Source organism: Neovison vison, chromosome 13 (genome assembly GCF_020171115.1).
Source record: "Neovison vison isolate M4711 chromosome 13, ASM_NN_V1, whole genome shotgun sequence".
Lineage (NCBI taxonomy): Eukaryota > Metazoa > Chordata > Mammalia > Carnivora > Mustelidae > Neogale > Neogale vison.
The window spans coordinates 73,392,209-73,408,731 of record NC_058103.1 but is presented as its reverse complement, the minus strand read 5'-3'; the positions used below and the strand labels follow the sequence as shown (position 1 = coordinate 73,408,731).

The following is a 16,523-nucleotide window of genomic DNA, read 5'->3' as shown; positions in this document are numbered from 1 at the left end:
ATTTAGACCATAGCAGCTTGGCTCCTGCACGTGCTGGTAGTTTCATCTTGAGCAAGTTATCTGACCTATGACTCAGTTTCCTCAATTATAAAAGAAGGGCAAAAATAACACCTACTTCCTAGAGGCGTGGTGAGGATTAACTGAGATAATACACATGAAGTGCTTGAACAGTGTCTGCCACAGACAAGTAGTCTATCAAAGTTAGATATTATCATTTTGAAAACCAAACATCTGCCCATTTCCACTATTTTTTATAATTCCTCAAAGATTTCCAGGAACATCTCTACAGGCCCATTCGTAAGTGTACCTGATGGCCTAGGGTGTGATTTATATGGGCCAGGACACTGAAACTCACTAGACTAATTAAAGCTTAAATTCATTTTAAGCGCCTAAGTCCTCTTTAATTTTTTCCTATCATTTTGAGGCTTGAATTCACTCTTAAATATGAGTCCCTACTGTCGAGTGCCTTGTACTTGGAAGGCACTCTAATAAATATTTACGAAATGCAAGACTATTCTACCCTGGTGCCATTTCTTCCTGATGATGATGACCGCTCCCAATAGACTAGACCTTGACTGTATTTTTTGGCCAATTTTCATTTACTCGGCATCCCAGACCATGGGCTCCCTTCCTCCTTTTCCTGCCTCCCACAACTCTTTCCAATTCAGGACCACCTTTTCCATTTCCTTTCTATAATTCCTCATTCCCTCACATGCCACTCCCATGGGTACCCCACAAGGCTGTCTGGTTTCTCTCATTTGTGTATCTGACCTCTCTTTCCAAGTAGACAGTAAACTCCTGAAGTTCAAGTGAAGTCTTAAGAGTTCCAGGCATCCAGGGCACCTGGGTAACTCAGGTGGTTAAGTAGCTGGCTTTGGCTCAGGTCATGATCTCCAGGTCCTGGGATCCTGGGATCCAGCCCCACATCTCATCATCTCATCATCTCATCCTTGTCCTTGGGCTCCCCACTCAGTGGGGAGTCTGCTTCTGCTTCTCCCTCTCCCTCTGCCTCTCCCTCAGCTCATGTTTTCTGTCTCAAATGAATAAAATCTTTAAAAAAAAGAAAAAAAAAATAATTTCGGGCATCCATGAAGCATAGAGAACACATAGCCAGCACTCAACTAAAACCTTCATGATCACTTTTAGAACTTAAATATTTTATTTTTCCAACATCTTCACCCTGCTTTCCTTTGCTCAACATCCTTTTTCCATACTCGGATCCTATTTCACTCCTGGAGCTGTACAGAGAGGGAGCACAGGAGAGGGCACAGAAAGACTGAGGGACCCAAATCCCTTGGCACAGGACCAAGGTCCCAGTGGACCTTTTTATGGCCAACTCTATGGCTTCAGGCCCTTTTGTGGTACAAGTTTTGAAAATATAAAAACTGATGCCAACAACAAATGTCATGGATAAAAAAGTGTTTTGTACTATTTGTAGAGAGGAGAGAGTAGTTAGGATCCAAATGTACACCCTGTCCCAAGCCAGATCGCCTAGGTTCAAACCCTTGTTTCAGCATTTACTAGATTCATGACCTTGCACAAAATCCTTAATTTCTCTGTGCCTGAGTTTCCTTATCTGTAAAATGAGAGTAAGATAGTTTCTACTTCACAAAGACTGTGAGGAGAATTAAAAGAGCAGATTCCTTTTTTTTTTTTTTAAGATTTTATTTATTTGATAGACAGAGATCATAAGTAGGCAGAGAGGCAGGCGGGGAGGGTGGGGGGAGCAGGCTCCCTGCTGAGCAGAGGACTTGATCCCAGGACTCAGGACTCTGAGATCACGACCCGAGCGGAAGGCAGAGGCTTTAACCCACTGAACCACCCAGGAGCCCCGAAAAAGAGCAAATTCTTGAAAAGTGCTTAGAAGTGTGACTGAAATGTGAAAAAAGCTCAAAAAGTTATTTGCTATTGTTACTGTTTACTATTATTACCTATCAGCACCACAGGAATAAGAAGTAATAAGCTCACATAAATAAAAAAGATCTTCTGGGACTAATCATAATAATTGTTCCAAGGTACAGAGCACTTCCTAGATGCTCAACTTGCATCACCTCCTTAAGCGCTGATGACAACCTTAAAAGAGTCGCACTATTAACTCCATTTTACAGTCAAGAAGCCCAGAGAGGTTGAGTGTTTTTCTCAAGGTCACAGAGTCGGCACGCGGCGAAAGAACTTTACTCGTTTATTTACCATTTATTGGCAATTCTTACGGTGTCTCAGCAGGAAACCCTGTGGGTGCAAAGGTAAACAGCCTAGGCCCCGACCTACAGGAAGTTTCTGCTTCCAGTGAAGGGGCGGGGCGGGGGCGGGAAAGAGGAGTAAACAAATAGTTCGAACTCCGTGTGGTAATTGCTAGAATAGAGGCTCACGACAAAAAGTGCTGCCGTATCTCAGACACTGGAACAAATACTGAGAGCTTAAGGGTCCAAAAGAAAGACATAACAGTTACGGAATAAGCAGTGGATCTCTGACCAACATGTCCTGTAACAAACGTGCCACCCCGAAAGGACGGGAACAGAGCAGAGCTCAAAGAGCAGTCTGAGCGCCTCGCCGAGGGCGGGTCTGGCGAGTCCTGGCAGGGCCGGAAAGGGGTTAAGGCGAGCGGGTGGGCGGGGCGGGCGCGTTGATTGGCAGGGGTGGGGCCAGGCTCGTCACCCGCCCCCTCCCTCCGCCCGGGTTCCTCCAACCCCTGGGCTGGCAGGGGGTACCGCCCGGGCTAGGGCCGGGGAACTGGGCCGAGCCTCCCGTCCCCCTCCCGCAATCCCCTGCCGCGTCCCGCCGGCTGGACGCGCAGGAGAAGTTGTGCCGCGCCCGGGCCGGCCCTGGGGGCTGACCGTCGTTAAAGTTTGGCCCGAAGAGGAAGTGGCTTCGAGCCCCGGCAGGTGGCGGCCGGGCCTGGACAGGGGCGCTCGCGGCCTGCGGGCGGGCTCCCGGCGAGGGCGCGCTTAAGCGCCGGGCCTCGAACCGATTCCCGGGACTTCGGGAGCTGGCCTTGGGGGAAAGCGCGGCGGCGGCCGGGGAAAACAACTCCGAAGTTGGAGCGAGGCACCGCCCCTGCTCCCGGACGGCGGCCCCCTCCCCGCCCCCAGCCCTGGCATCCAGAGCACCGGTGGGGGAGTCCGGGCCATGGAGCCCCTTCGGGGAAGCGGCAGCGGGGGGTCTGGACCGCTGGAGCGGCGCCACCTCCCCACGGGATAGACGACGGAAGCTCCGGGACTCTTCCTGCACCTCCGGACGGCTCAGGATGCTGCCCACCACCCTCCTCTTCCTCCTCCTGGGTAAGAAACCGAAACGAGACTACTCAGCCGGCACCCCGCCCCTAGGGCTGTCACAGAGCCCGGGAGCTCACTGCCTTCCTCCTCTGCCGCCCCTCACTTCCCCTGCCTGTCGGTGTCTCCCAGCCCCTGCCGCCGCCTCCGACGCTGCCTGCCCCAGCGCCCGGGAAGCTGCCAGCCGCTCCCCTCAGCCCTCATCCTCCCTCGGGCTTCCCTCCATCGCCATTCCCACTCCCCAGGCCGTGCTGCCGTACCTTCCCTCGAGGTCACACAGCGCAGCCTCCCCCTGCTCTGCTGCCCCTTCCTTTAAACTACCCGGAAGTCCCAGATGGCTCCCTTTCTTTCCTCCTTGAGTTGCTCAGGTGAAGAAAACTAGGGCCGATTCACTCCCCGGCCCTTTCTCGCTCTTCCTCTAGGAGGCGCTCTGGCACATCCAGACCGGATCATTTTCCCAAATCCTGGTGAGTGGAGGATGCGGCTGGGACCCCAAGGGCTTGGGAATAAGAGAAGACCCATGAGGATTCTCTCTTCTCTGAATTCCTCTGGCATCTACCATAGTTTTAGAGTGGAGATCATCCATCCTTATTTTAAAAACGGGATAGTTACATACTATACACCTGGTAGTTACATACTATTTTTTTTTCCAAATATCCATTCTTGATCTCCCTAGCCAGAATGTAGTCTCCCTGATTGTAGAGACAGTATTTCCTTTTCCTCCTGGCCCAGTGGCTGGCACAAAGCAGACCTCAGCTCATTTGTAGTGTTGATATTAATGACTATGGGAAAGAATGGGGCCCGTTAAAGACTATGATTCTAGAGGGCCCTTATGATTCTAGAGTGTGGGTGTAGGTGTGTGGACAGAGAGGGGGAGTTTCTCTGCTCCTTAAAGAGCTCAGGCCTTTAGAGCCCTCAAGGGGGATGGGGGGTAGGGGTATAACAGTAACTCTCAACCAGTGTCCTTATACCTTTCTCCCTCTCCAGCCTGTGAGGACCCTCCAGCAGTGCTCTTGGAAGTGCAGGGCACCTTACAGAGGCCCCTAGGCCGGGACAGCCGCAGTGCACCTGCCAACTGCACCTGGCTTATCCTGGGGAGCAGGGAGCAGACCGTAACAGTGAGGTGAGAAGCAGAGCAAGACCCTATCACCCTCCCTCCTTCACCATGGGAAAGCCTTCAGGAATTACTTCTCCATGGAGTGTCCCTCCCTGTCACCTGGTGGAAGAGTAGAATTTGATTTGGCCGAGTCTGCCCTAAAAGCCTGGCCAGTTCTGGCCCAGACACAGTGCATTAAAGCCGAGCTGGGGCCAACATCTAGCTTGGATTCTGGCCCTCTCTGAAGGACAGCAGGTGCTCTAGAAACAGTCCTTGGGCTCCAGTATGGGTGCTCTGAGGAGTCCTTCAATCCATTGCATATCCTCGCCTAGGTTTCAAAAGCTATTCTTAATTAGCATAGAACCTTCCTCAGCCCCCCATATCTTTTAAGCGGTACAGCTCTCCCCAGTCTCCTCTGACTTTGGTCATAGGATTGGGGCCCATGTTAAGTACCTAGCTATTTGCTTCATAGAGTCACTCTCTTGAATTTACCCAGAAAGGGCAAAGGGGGCTGTCTGGGAAGAGATCGAGGAAGCAGAATGCCATGCTGCCACTGGCCTCTGTTAGGACTACTGCCATTAACTGCAGAAATTTGGCTGAGTTCATTTGGCTGTTTGATTTGGATTGTGGATAAGCAGGGGCTTGTGCTTCTTAGGGTAGAAGGGACCTGACAGCCCCGGGAATGGAAGAAGCTAGCGGTGGTCAAGAATATCTCCCATCCATGGGGCGCCTAGCTGGCTCAGTGGGTGGACCATGGGACTCTCGATCTCTGGGTTGTGAGTTCAAGCCCCACATTGGGTGTGGAGGTTACTTAAAATTTTAAAAATGAAAAACAAAAAACAAAAACAAAAACAAAACTCCTGTCCCACTCTCCTCCACTCCTGTAGGTTCCAAAAACTGCACCTGGCCTGTGGCTCAGAACGCTTAGTTCTGCGCTCCCCTCTCCAGCCACAGATCTCCCTGTGTGAGGCACCAGCCAGCCCCCTGCAGCTTCCTGGGGGCAACGTCACCATCACCTACAGCTATGCCGGAGCCAGAGCACCCCTGGGCCAGGGTTTCCTGCTCTCCTACAGCCAAGGTACGCCAGATAGGGAGATCTCTAGAACTAGAAGAACAGGTAGTAGAAGCCCTAGGGAGGAGGGGAGGATGCCACCGGCTCCCCTGTTTCACACCTTCTCTGTGCCTCCTGCAGATTGGCTGATGTGTCTGCCAGAAGAGTTCCAGTGCCTGAACCACCGCTGCGTGCCCTTGGCCCACCGCTGTGACAGCATCGATGCCTGTGGCGATGGCTCTGATGAGGCAGGCTGCAGCTCAGACCCCTTCCCTGACCTGACCCCGGCCCCTGTCCCCACCCCACCCTGCAATCACACCTTGGAAGACTTTTATGGGGTCTTCTCTTCCCCGGGCTACACACACCTGGCCTCCGTCTCCCACCCCCAGTCCTGCCTCTGGCTGCTGGACCCCCATGACGGTCGGCGGCTGGCAGTGCGCTTCACGGCTCTGGACCTAGGCTATGGAGATGCGGTACATGTGTATGATGGCCCTGGGCCTCCCAAGACCTCTAGGCTGCTGCGCAGCCTCACCCACTTCAGCAACGGCAAGGCTGTCACTGTGGAGACGCTGTCCGGCCAGGCCATCGTGGCCTACCACACAGTTGCCTGGAGCAATGGCCACGGCTTCAACGCCACCTACCATGTGCGGGGCTACTGCCTGCCCTGGGATCGACCCTGCGGCTTGGGCGCCAGCCTGGGGGCCAGCGAGGGCCTGGGGGAGCGCTGCTACAGTGAGGCGCAGCGCTGTGACGGCTCCTGGGACTGTGCTGATGGCACAGACGAGGAAAACTGCCCCAGCTGCCCACCTGGACACTTCCCCTGTGGGGCGCCGGGCACCCCCGGGGCCACCGCCTGCTACCTGCCTGCTGACCGCTGCAACTACCAGACCTTCTGCGCCGACGGAGCAGACGAGAGACGCTGCCGGCACTGCCAGCCTGGCAACTTCCGTTGCCGGGATGAGAAGTGTGTGTATGAGACCTGGGTGTGCGATGGGCAGCCAGACTGCGCTGACGGCAGCGACGAATGGGACTGCTCCTACGCCCTACCGCGCAAGGTCATCACAGCCGCTGTCATTGGCAGCCTGGTATGCGGCCTACTTCTGGTCATCGCCCTAGGCTGCACCTGCAAGCTCTATGCCATTCGCACGCAGGAGTACAGGTCAGTAAGGGTGCACCCAGCCGTCAGGGAATGGGGAACCCAGGGCAAGACTGTGACAGTGCCTGCACCGTGGACATGTTCTGGGGACCTGCTTATGGGTTGGCTCCTGGAGTTGTCCAGCTGGGGGACAGGGTGCTCCTCTGAGGACAGGTCTTGATGCTGAAAGCAATCTCAAGGAAGGAGGGGAACCTTAGGGGACTTCTGGGAAAGCTAGGGCCTAGCTCAGCTATCCTGGCCTGGGTGCGGAGGGAAGAGACACGGCCGGGCTCAGACAGGCTGCTCTGGCTGGCACCACCTGTGACTAAGCAGCCCTCATTCCCTCCAGCATCTTTGCCCCCTTGTCCCGGATGGAGGCTGAGATCGTGCAGCAGCAGGCGCCACCCTCCTACGGGCAGCTCATTGCCCAGGGCGCCATCCCACCTGTAGAGGACTTCCCTACAGAGAACCCTAACGATGTAAGTGACCTCCCAGCCCTCATCCCTCCTGCTTCCAAGCCTCCTGGGCCCCACCACCGTACCATCCTTCTTTAGGCTTGTGGCCCTCCCCGCAACTGACCCTGTCATCTGCCTCCTCTCCTTGCAGAACTCAGTGCTCGGCAATCTGCGCTCCCTGCTGCAGATCTTGCGGCAGGACATGACTCCAGGGGGTGCCTCAGGTGCCCGCCGCCGCCAGCGGGGCCGCTCTGTGCGCAGGCTGGTGCGCCGGCTCCGCCGCTGGGGCCTGCTTCCTCGAGCCAACCCCCCAGCCCGGAGCCCTGAGACCAGATCGCAGGTCACACCTTCTTCCGCTCCCCTTGAGTCTCCGGATGGCAACACAGGTCCTGCCCGGGAGGGTGGGGCGGTGGGTGGGCAGGATGGGGAACAGGCACCTCCACTGCCTGTCAAGGCTCCCCTTCCACCTACCAGTGCATCTCCAGCCCCCACTACTGTCTCCGAGGCCCCAGGGCCACTGCCTTCCATACCCCTAGAGCCGTCACTGTTGTCTGGAGTGGTACAGGCCCTGCGAGGCCGCCTCCTGCCCAGCTTTCGGCCCCCAGGACCACCTCGAACCCCACCTGAACCCCACACCACAGTCCTTTCTCCAGAGGACGAGGATGATGTGCTTCTGTTGCCGCTGGCTGAGCCGGGGGTCTGGGTGGTTGAAGCAGAGGATGAGCCACTGCTTGCCTGAGGTGACCCAGCGCCCATGGGGGCCCTGGTTACCATGACAACAACCCTTTAGAGGGCAGCTCGGCTTCCCTTCCCCTACTTCCTTCCCTGACCCTCCGTCTGAGGGGCCTTGGTGAGCCTCCTGTGGACCCTGTGTAGCTGCTGTAAAATTAGGTATCCCTCAGGCAGGGAAAGGGCTCCCACAGAGCTCCCTCTGCACATGCCCAAGACCGCAGTCTCTACCACGACCGTCTCCCCACACCACCACCACCCATGTGGCTGTTTTTAAAAAGTAAATTTCTTAAAGGGTCATAGGCCTGGACACTCCATCCTTACCAAACCCTTACCCAGAAGTGGCCTTGAAGCACCAGAATGTCAACTGGCTGGAGACCTCTAGCCCTCAGGGGAAGGATTTGGGCAGAACCTGAGGCTTTGCCAACTATAATCCTTCCTACCAGGCCTGGCTCATAAAAAGAGCACCAAAAAAATGCTTTTGTCCCATAGCTAGGTCATTGCCCAGCAAGTCAAGGTTGAAAATAAAAGAACAAGAAATCTCAGATTTTTGTAAATGAGCTATGACCACAGTCCCATCCCTACCCATCTCAGCTTATGTTTGCCTCCCCATGCTCCTCGCTGCGAAGGCCTCTGGTCTGCCCTCCCATTCCTGCCCTCTTCCTACTCACTTTCCAACCATATACCCTTGGTTTTTAGACCACTTAGAGGGTAAGAAAGCTCCCAGAACCCTAGGGACCAACTCTCTCCACCGCCCCCACCCACCCCTGGGGCTCACTCAGCTCTTACAGTAAGTGACACCAGGGGTAAGCACCAAGCCTCTTTACTCACCTCCAGGCCAGAAGTCTGGTGAGCCAGCTAAGCCGTGTAACTGGGAAGGTTCCCGTTTATGGAGTTCTCTTAGAGCACAGATCATAGAAGCAGAATGTCCCTAGTGGAGGACAGGAGCCACGACTCCTGGCCTCCACCCATCACCCGACCCACGAAGCAGTTACGGTCTGTCCTAGGCGAGACATAAATCGAGGGAAAAATCATAATCATTTGGGGTATGAAGATGCTGGCATGACTTTGACCAAATCCAAAGGTGGGCACGGTGCCCCATGAGTGGAAAGGAGGCATTCCCCCATAGAAGCAGAATTCCCTCAGGCTTACCCTTACCCTTCCTGACAGGCCTGGTTTCTCCCTACCCCTGGTGGAGGGGCCCTGTTGATCACAGCCTGTCAGCATCCTCACAACCCAGCCCCAACTGCATATTTCCTCCTCCCAGGGAGCAAGAGCCTAGAGGAGTGGCAGAGGGTGAATGTGGTACAGTCACAGGATCATGGAATCTTGATTTAGGAAAGAGCCAGAATCCTTTCACTCCACTCTCCAGAGACTGGGGAAGGGCCTTCAGAGATCCCCATCCTTGCTGACTCTTGCCCCTTTGGGACTTCCTGAGTGCTCACAGTCCCTGGGTTCCCCCAGTGTCAGGCCCAGAGAAGCAGGGAGTGCTGATTTCCCTCCCACACCTCCCCATCAGTGGTCTGTGCCTCTTCCTTGCTCCTCTCTTCATAGCCTTTCGAAAAAACCTTCAGGCCATAGCTTCATCCCTTGTCCTGTTCCAGACCTTTTACCTCCTGGGTAGTGTTTCTAACTTGAATGTGGAGAAAGACTTAAGGTAAAAGAATGCTACTCAGGATGAAATGCTTTAGAAAGCCAGAGAGGGAAGACCCGAGGGTAGAGTTGACTGGGAAGGGCTGTGTGTCTGGATTTCTGGGCCTCAAAGAAGTTTCTCTAGGTGCTGGGTATATGCCCTAGAAGATGGGAGTGGAACACCAGGTCGGTGGAGAGGGGATCAGCCTTGTGCAGGCAGCATGGGGAAACTAAGAGGGTCCACTCAGGAGAGGTGGGGCCTTGGGGAGCAGTCACCATGGCCTAAGGAAAAGAGCAGTCACCATGGCCTAAGGAAAAGAAACGGGACCACCTCACATCCTATCAGGACTGAAACACAGCCATCCAAAGTTCTCAGTGTCAAGGTGTGGGACTCTTGCCAAGGCTCTGCATAGGAGGCGCCTCTGCAAGGAGGCGTTCTCACCACGAGATGGAGATCAGCCTGGGACTCTGAGATAACGGCACAGACCAGAATTCAGTCTTTGAGAATCTACCCGAACCAAGCTCCAGGCCTGGCTTCGAGGGGAGAGGGACCTGCAGCTATACTGCCTAAGGCTGTGGGAGCACCAGAGAGCTGGGTAACCTGCCGAGTGCCAGATCCTTTCTCATGTGTTGTGAACCCTCATAACAAGGCTATGCCACGAGCATCGTCAACCCAGTTCACAGGTTCAGGAGCATTCTCAGAGGAGATAGGAGATGAACCCAGCCTCTACAGAGATGCAGAGTGAAACCTGGATTGGTTCAGTTCCAAATCTCTACCTTTGCCCCACTATTCCACAGACCCTCCCACTCCTGAGGAAGCCGGGACAGGGCCAGTGCGCAACCTCTTACTAGTGGGACAAGAGAGATGGTGGCTCAAGGTGAAAGCCAGCTCCTAGGACCCAAAGCTGGCTGAGTCCTGCTGGGGTCTGCGATACCCTGACCCATTCTCATCTCATATCCTAGAAATGAATCCAACCACCTAAGTGAATTTTCCAGATACACAAAGCTCACCCTTTTACAATGTGAAACTTTTTTTTTTAAAGATTTTATTTATTCATTTGGTAGATAGAGATTACAAGTAGTCAGAGAGGCAGGCAGAGAGAGAGAGAGGAGGAAGCAGGCTCCCCACCGAGCAGAGAGCTTGATGCGGGGCTCAATACCAGGACCCTGGGATCATGACCTGAGCCGAAGGCAGAGGCTTTAAACCACTGAGCCACCCAGGCGCCCCTACAATGTGAAACTTTTAAAACTCATTTTGGAAGGAAATCATTCTAAGCATACTGCTCTTCAGCACTTCTGCAATAGGCTATACATTCGTAGAGCGCTGAAGATCCCTCAGAGAAACCAGTGGCCTCTCCATAACGCTGCTTTCAGAGGCTGTTACAGTGTCAAGGAAGCGGTTTTCCTTTTTGCCAAATGCCCTCCAACCACTTTTTAAATGTTTCTGCCTGCTTTCAAAGTTTTTTGGAGTATTGCTTCCCTTGCCACTAGGCTACCAGGGGCCCCTTGCTACTCTATATGTTGAGTACGGGGATACGCAGGGACATTCTGAAACTGCGAGTAAGGAAAGACAAGTGGGCTGTGACTGAGGACTGGAGAGTCTGTCCACTGAGAAAGGTGCAAAAGTATGGTAGTTCTCTCAGGAGTCCTTTTGGCTCCCCCTAGACCCTGAATGTCGCCCTGTAGTTCACATCCAGATAAGTGATCACTGCACATCAGTCCAAGATCACTCTATGTCTCTTCCACTGGAGGAGTCCTCCAAAGATTACCATACAGACCATTCCCAATAACAGGAGACAACTGGAATATTTAAGACCAGGCAACTTAAGAGATGAAAAACAGTCTTTGGTACTGGAAAAATCAGAGTGGGAATCCTGGTATCCCCATTTCCCAGCTGCACAATCCATCTGGGGACAGGAACCCACCACTGGGGACAGACGCCTACCACTCAGCCTGCAGGTCATGGGGATGAAAGGAGAGAACTCAGGAGGGAGCTTAGCACAGCACCTGGCAACAAACACAGGGTGAGGAGCCAGGGAGCTGTCAGGTCTGTGTGGGTGCCTGCCCTGTCAGGAAGGAAAGAGAAGAGCTGGAGCCTGAAGTGAAACGGACCCAGGCAGAAAAGGAGCAGCAGAGCCAATCCTGGCTTCTAACAAAGGGGCAGAGAAGGGTGTGCAGGTCCAGAGGGCTGGTGGTGCCACAGAGAGCACAGAGTGGGGCTGGCACTGGGGCTCTGGAACTTCTAGAGGGCTTAGCTCAACCTCCCTCTTCTGTCCTGCCCATATTAACACTAGGTTGGTGGGCCTGGCAGTGTGGGAGGGAAGGAGAGGCAGTCCCCCTATGGTTTGCACCCGCTTGAACCTAGTGACCAATGAAGCTGCCCGAAGCAGGCAGCCATCACTTCCTCTTCAGAGCACCCATCTGCCTAGGGGCCAAGTTGGGAAATGGCTACTGTGGTGGGTCTTAGCCCAGAAGGGGTGGTATGGGGAAGGAGAGGATGATGGGGAAACTTGGTGCCAGGGTGACCCCAAATCTCTTGGTTTCTGCCTCTAGGCCGTCCATTTAGCCACTGAGCACCCACTCTGAGCTGGACACAGGGCTTGGGGGTGGGGAGTCCACAGACAAATGACTCACAGTCCCAACACCTGGAGAAAGACCTCCCAGTTCCTGGGTCCTTGCCTCCTGCCATCCTCAGCTCCCTTACCCACCAGACCCTCACCCGGCTTCTCTGAACCCGTCTCTTTTGCCCCTCTGACTTCGTTATGGTCAGGTCTTAACCAGACTCTGCAGTGTGTGTGCTCTGAGAGGGAAGCGACACAAAGGAAGGGGGGGGGCAGAAAGGAGGGAATCCCGCTGACATCACTGCTCATTAGCATGTGTGACCTCATCAGGGGGCGGGACAATTTCCCCAGGTGTCGGGGGGAGGAGGGCAAGGGGGTGGTATTTAAGGGAAAAGCTGACAGTGCTGCTGAGTGAGGGAGTGGGTACTGCAAGCCGCGGGGCTGCACACGCACACGGATGCACACGGACCTCGACACCGACATGGACATGGACACAGAAACCACAGCACTATGCCCCTCCAGCAGCCACCAGGCCTCCCCTCCAGGGACGCCCACACCAGGTGAGGACTGAGCTGGGTAGGTTCCAGCTAAAACCATGGGGGTGGGAGCTGAAGCTCTGGTGGGGAGGTCAGAACTGGGGGTTGACGGAGCCTGAACCCAAACAGCAAAGGGGAAGAGCAACTTAGGAAGTGGGGAAGCCTCCCGCTCACACCAGAACTGAGGCTGGGCTGGGCTGGGGGCCCCCCGGGGTGCTGCCTAAACGCCCCCTCCCCCATCACTCCCAGGGCTTCGCTGGGGAAACTGGTGCTCAGACCCTAGGTCAGCCTCACTCCTAAGAGGCTGGGATGGGCAGGAGGGATGGGGGGGAAGGGAAGGGGTAGCCCACCAGCCTGGGAATCACTGGCTGGGGGCTGCCCTGGGGACCTGTTGGAAGGGTTTCACTGGCTCTTGGAGGCCCTGGCTGCCAGCCAACTATTGATCCTGGGCTATTTCCAGCCTCTCGCCATCCCCCTTTGTTGTGTCTGTCGTTCTTCCTCCAGTTACCCTGACCCATGCATTGTCACTCTCCCTCTCGCTCACGTCTCAGGCTCCCGCACTCTCACTCTCACTCTCCCCCCCACTCCCTCCCTCCCTCTACCTCACCGCGAACAGAAGATCTCTGGGACTCATAGGGGCTGCTAGAGATGCAGAAAGATTCTCACACACAACCATACACTGGGGAGATTCTCACCTGTGGGGCCATGAGAAGAGGCTGCTCTTCTCACGCACAGGGGCGGGGGCACTGCACACATCATAACTAGCAAAGTCCCTTCCCTGGGAACAGACTCCCCACAAAGTTTTTGCCCCACCCCCGCCCCCACAGATCCTGGGCAGCAGCATCAGCTTCTCATCCCCTTCACCCCTCCCCAGTTGGAAGGATTACCTGGATTGGGAGGCAGTAGAAGTCAGGGTCTCTCCAGTAGAAGGCAGGGCCTCTCAGTAGAAGGAAGGGCGGCCTCTGGGGGCCAGAGGCCTAGTCTGGGGGTGTGCCTGTGTGTCAGCGTGAGGTCTGTGGGCGTGCAAGCCTACATACAAGTTGCCTCCCCTGCATGGGGCACGTTTTGAACATGTGGCTGGACCCACATTGGGTAAGCCTCTAGTTCGGCTCCTTTGAGCCCTACCAGTTCAGGCTTCTGGGGGAGTTAAGTGTCAGAGGCCAGGTCAAACATTCTCAGCTCCTTCTGGGTTGTCATCCACTGGGGCTCTGAGGCCACAGCAGGCAGGGTTGAGCCCTCTACAGATGGCTAGGCATACCCCCACTCATAGCTTCCTTCTCTTTGCCCCCCCCAGAAACAGATGCCTCACTGCTGAAGAAGCCAGAGAAGCTGCTGGCAGGGTTGGACCGGGGTGGGCCACCCCCTGCCCCAGGGGCCCCCAGACGAAGAGGCAGTATGCCTGTCCCCTACAAGCACCAGCTGCGGCGCGCCCAGGCCATAGATGAACTTGACTGGCCACCTCAAGCCTCATCCTCTGGTTCCTCTGACTCCTTGGGCTCAGGGGAGGCAGGCCCCACCCAAAAGGATGGCATCTTCAAGGTCATGCTGGTAGGGGAGAGCGGCGTGGGCAAGAGCACCCTAGCAGGCACTTTCGGTGGTCTCCAGGGAGACAGTGCTCATGAGCCGGAGAACCCAGGTATTTGGGGGAGCCCTGTAAGGGTCAAGGGCACCTGTGGAGCCCTAGTCAGGGATGGAAGAGCTCAAGGCATGGGCAGCCCCTGGAGGCCAGAACCTAAGAGAAGCTATTCTAGTGCTTTTCTGTGGCAACCTCCCTGGAGGGGGTCCCTGGTTACCAGGTCTCACAAGTGTTGGGAAGCCTCCTAATGGGCTCTATTCTGTCTTTATTTCCCAACAGAGGACACTTATGAAAGACGCATCACGGTGGATAAGGAGGAAGTGACTCTAGTTGTTTATGACATCTGGGAACAGGTAAGAACCTAGGAGAGCTGGGGAGGGGCAGAGTCTGGCCAAAGGCTGGTGGCATTGTAGGCCTTGGTTCCAGTATGTTCTAGAACCTGGCCTTTCACACGGATTATCTCAGAGAGCAGAGGCCCACATCAATGTGCATGCCATGGCACTGAGTGCCTCTGTCTTTCTGGGATCTTCTGACCCAGAGGGAAGTTAGGATCTGAATTTGACAAACCCTGCAGCTGTGAGCGAGGCTGAACACCCTGAAACTAACCCCATCCATAGATTTTCCAGCCTGGAAGACTCTGATCTGACAGGAGGAGAGCTCAGGGCTCTGGAATACCAGGGAAGGGGGGAAAGTGAGGATTTGTGAATATTTGAACATAAATGATTACTACATAGAAATGAGAGGCCAGATTACATACAGCTGAAGAGTATTGATTTTTAAACTAAGAGATTAAGCATAAGAAAGTAGGATGGGCTATCCCGGTCTAGGACCCTGTGTCCCCAATTCTCCCATTTGGGGCTCACATTATAAACCACCCTCTCCTCCACAAGCACCCTTCAGGTTATGAAGATTCTGCCATTAACTAGCTCTATGGTCCTAAGCAGGTGGCTTCTCCCTCACACCCAGATTCCTCATCCTTGAGATGCAGGTGCTGGACGGGTGCTCCCTGGCCTCCAACCCTGACATTCCACCACTCTCTGCCCATATGCAGGGGGACGCAGGGGGGTGGCTGCGGGACCACTGCCTTCAGACCGGGGATGCCTTTCTCATCGTCTTCTCAGTCACCGACCGGCGAAGTTTCTCCAAAGTTCCAGAGACCCTACTTCGGCTGCGAGCTGGGAGGCCCCACCACGACCTCCCTGTCATCCTCGTGGGAAACAAGAGCGACCTGGCCCGCTCCCGGGAGGTCTCACTGGAGGGTGAGTATCCTGTACCTCATCCATACCTGAGATCTCTCCCTTCCAGGTCGCCTCTTCTCCGCAAGGCCCTTTTACCGTTCCAGGTGTGCAAACAATTGCCTTTACCCTTTAGCAGGCTAAGGGCAGACTCTCAGTGCCCACGCCTAGGGCCGGAGAACGCCTTCCCTTCACTCCTCCCCTCTTCTCCAATCCAAGGCCCCTGTCTCTCCTGCCCTCCGCACCACCACGGTCCTCTGCGTGATCCCTGCCTTGTTCTCAGTTTCTAGAGATTCACAGGCCACGACCCCTCTCTAAGGCACCCGGCACCTCCTCCTCCCCCAGACCCCACCTCCCACCCCGCCCGGGCCGTGCAGCCCGAGGGCGCCTCAACCCCTCCATTCCCGCAGAAGGCCGCCACCTGGCAGGGACCCTGAGCTGCAAACACATCGAGACGTCGGCCGCGCTGCACCACAACACGCGGGAGCTCTTCGAGGGCGCGGTGCGCCAGATCCGGCTGCGCCAGGGACGGAGCCGCGCCGGGGCCCCGAGGCCCGAGTGGGGCTGCCCAGACGGCACCCCGCCGCCCGCGCGCCGCGAGAGCCTCACCAAGAAGGCCAAGCGCTTCCTGGCCAACCTGGTGCCGCGCAACGCCAAGTTCTTCAAGCAGCGCTCCAGGTCGTGTCACGACCTCTCCGTGCTCTGAGCCGCGGTCGCCATGGTCACCGCGGTCGCCATGGTCACCGCGCCCTCCGCTGCCCCTCACCTCGCCCTGCCCCGCCCCCGTCCGGCTTCCTCTGCGAAGACCGTCTAGGAAACCAAAAACGCCCAGGGCGCACGGCCACCCGCCTGCGTCGCCTCCAGCCCCCGCCACCACTGCGCGTCCCCGGCTACCTCTCCGCCCCAGAGCGCCTAGAAGGCAAGGACGCAGACCCGCGGGCGGGCGCGCTGCGGCCAGGGGGCAAGGTGGCTTCTGGAGGGCCCGAGGGGCTATACTTCCGCCAGCTGTTTTGACTTAATTATTAAGTCACGACTTGACCACCTCTCCCGGAAAGAGATCCTAAAAGCGAGAACAGGGAAAGTGCTTGGTAGACCCCTTTCCAGTTCTCCACCTTTATACTCCGCGTGAGCACGCCTCACCTTTAAGAGATCCTTAAAGGTAAAGACACGGAGACGCTTCTTTGAGACTTTTCCTAAAAACGTGCTGGTTTTTAGTTGCAGCACTTGTGATGAATAGCGCTTCCAGGC

At 55.6% G+C, this 16,523-nt stretch overlaps 2 protein-coding genes across 3 annotated transcripts; both read left to right on the top strand.

The window, feature by feature from the left end:
* The first annotated feature begins 2,677 nt into the window (after window positions 1–2,677).
* On the top strand, window positions 2,678–8,280 carry LRP10 (LDL receptor related protein 10). Its single transcript, XM_044230378.1, has 7 exons — window positions 2,678–3,278; window positions 3,692–3,736; window positions 4,257–4,392; window positions 5,253–5,443; window positions 5,558–6,575; window positions 6,901–7,030; window positions 7,158–8,280. Exons 1-7 carry the CDS (start codon window positions 3,245–3,247, stop codon window positions 7,743–7,745), a joined length of 2,142 nt encoding a protein of 713 aa, XP_044086313.1. The 5' UTR covers window positions 2,678–3,244; the 3' UTR covers window positions 7,746–8,280.
* Window positions 8,281–10,600: 2,320 nt separating this feature from the next.
* REM2 (RRAD and GEM like GTPase 2) lies at window positions 10,601–15,981 on the top strand. 2 transcript variants are annotated; one of them, XM_044229739.1, is made up of 5 exons: window positions 10,601–12,488; window positions 13,759–14,100; window positions 14,320–14,393; window positions 15,092–15,299; window positions 15,686–15,981. In XM_044229739.1, exons 1-5 carry the CDS (start codon window positions 12,386–12,388, stop codon window positions 15,979–15,981), a joined length of 1,023 nt encoding a protein of 340 aa, XP_044085674.1. In that variant the 5' UTR covers window positions 10,601–12,385. The 2 variants fall into 2 exon arrangements, with proteins under 2 accessions (XP_044085674.1, XP_044085675.1); XM_044229740.1 differs by lacking the exon at window positions 13,759–14,100.
* Window positions 15,982–16,523: the final 542 nt, after the last annotated feature.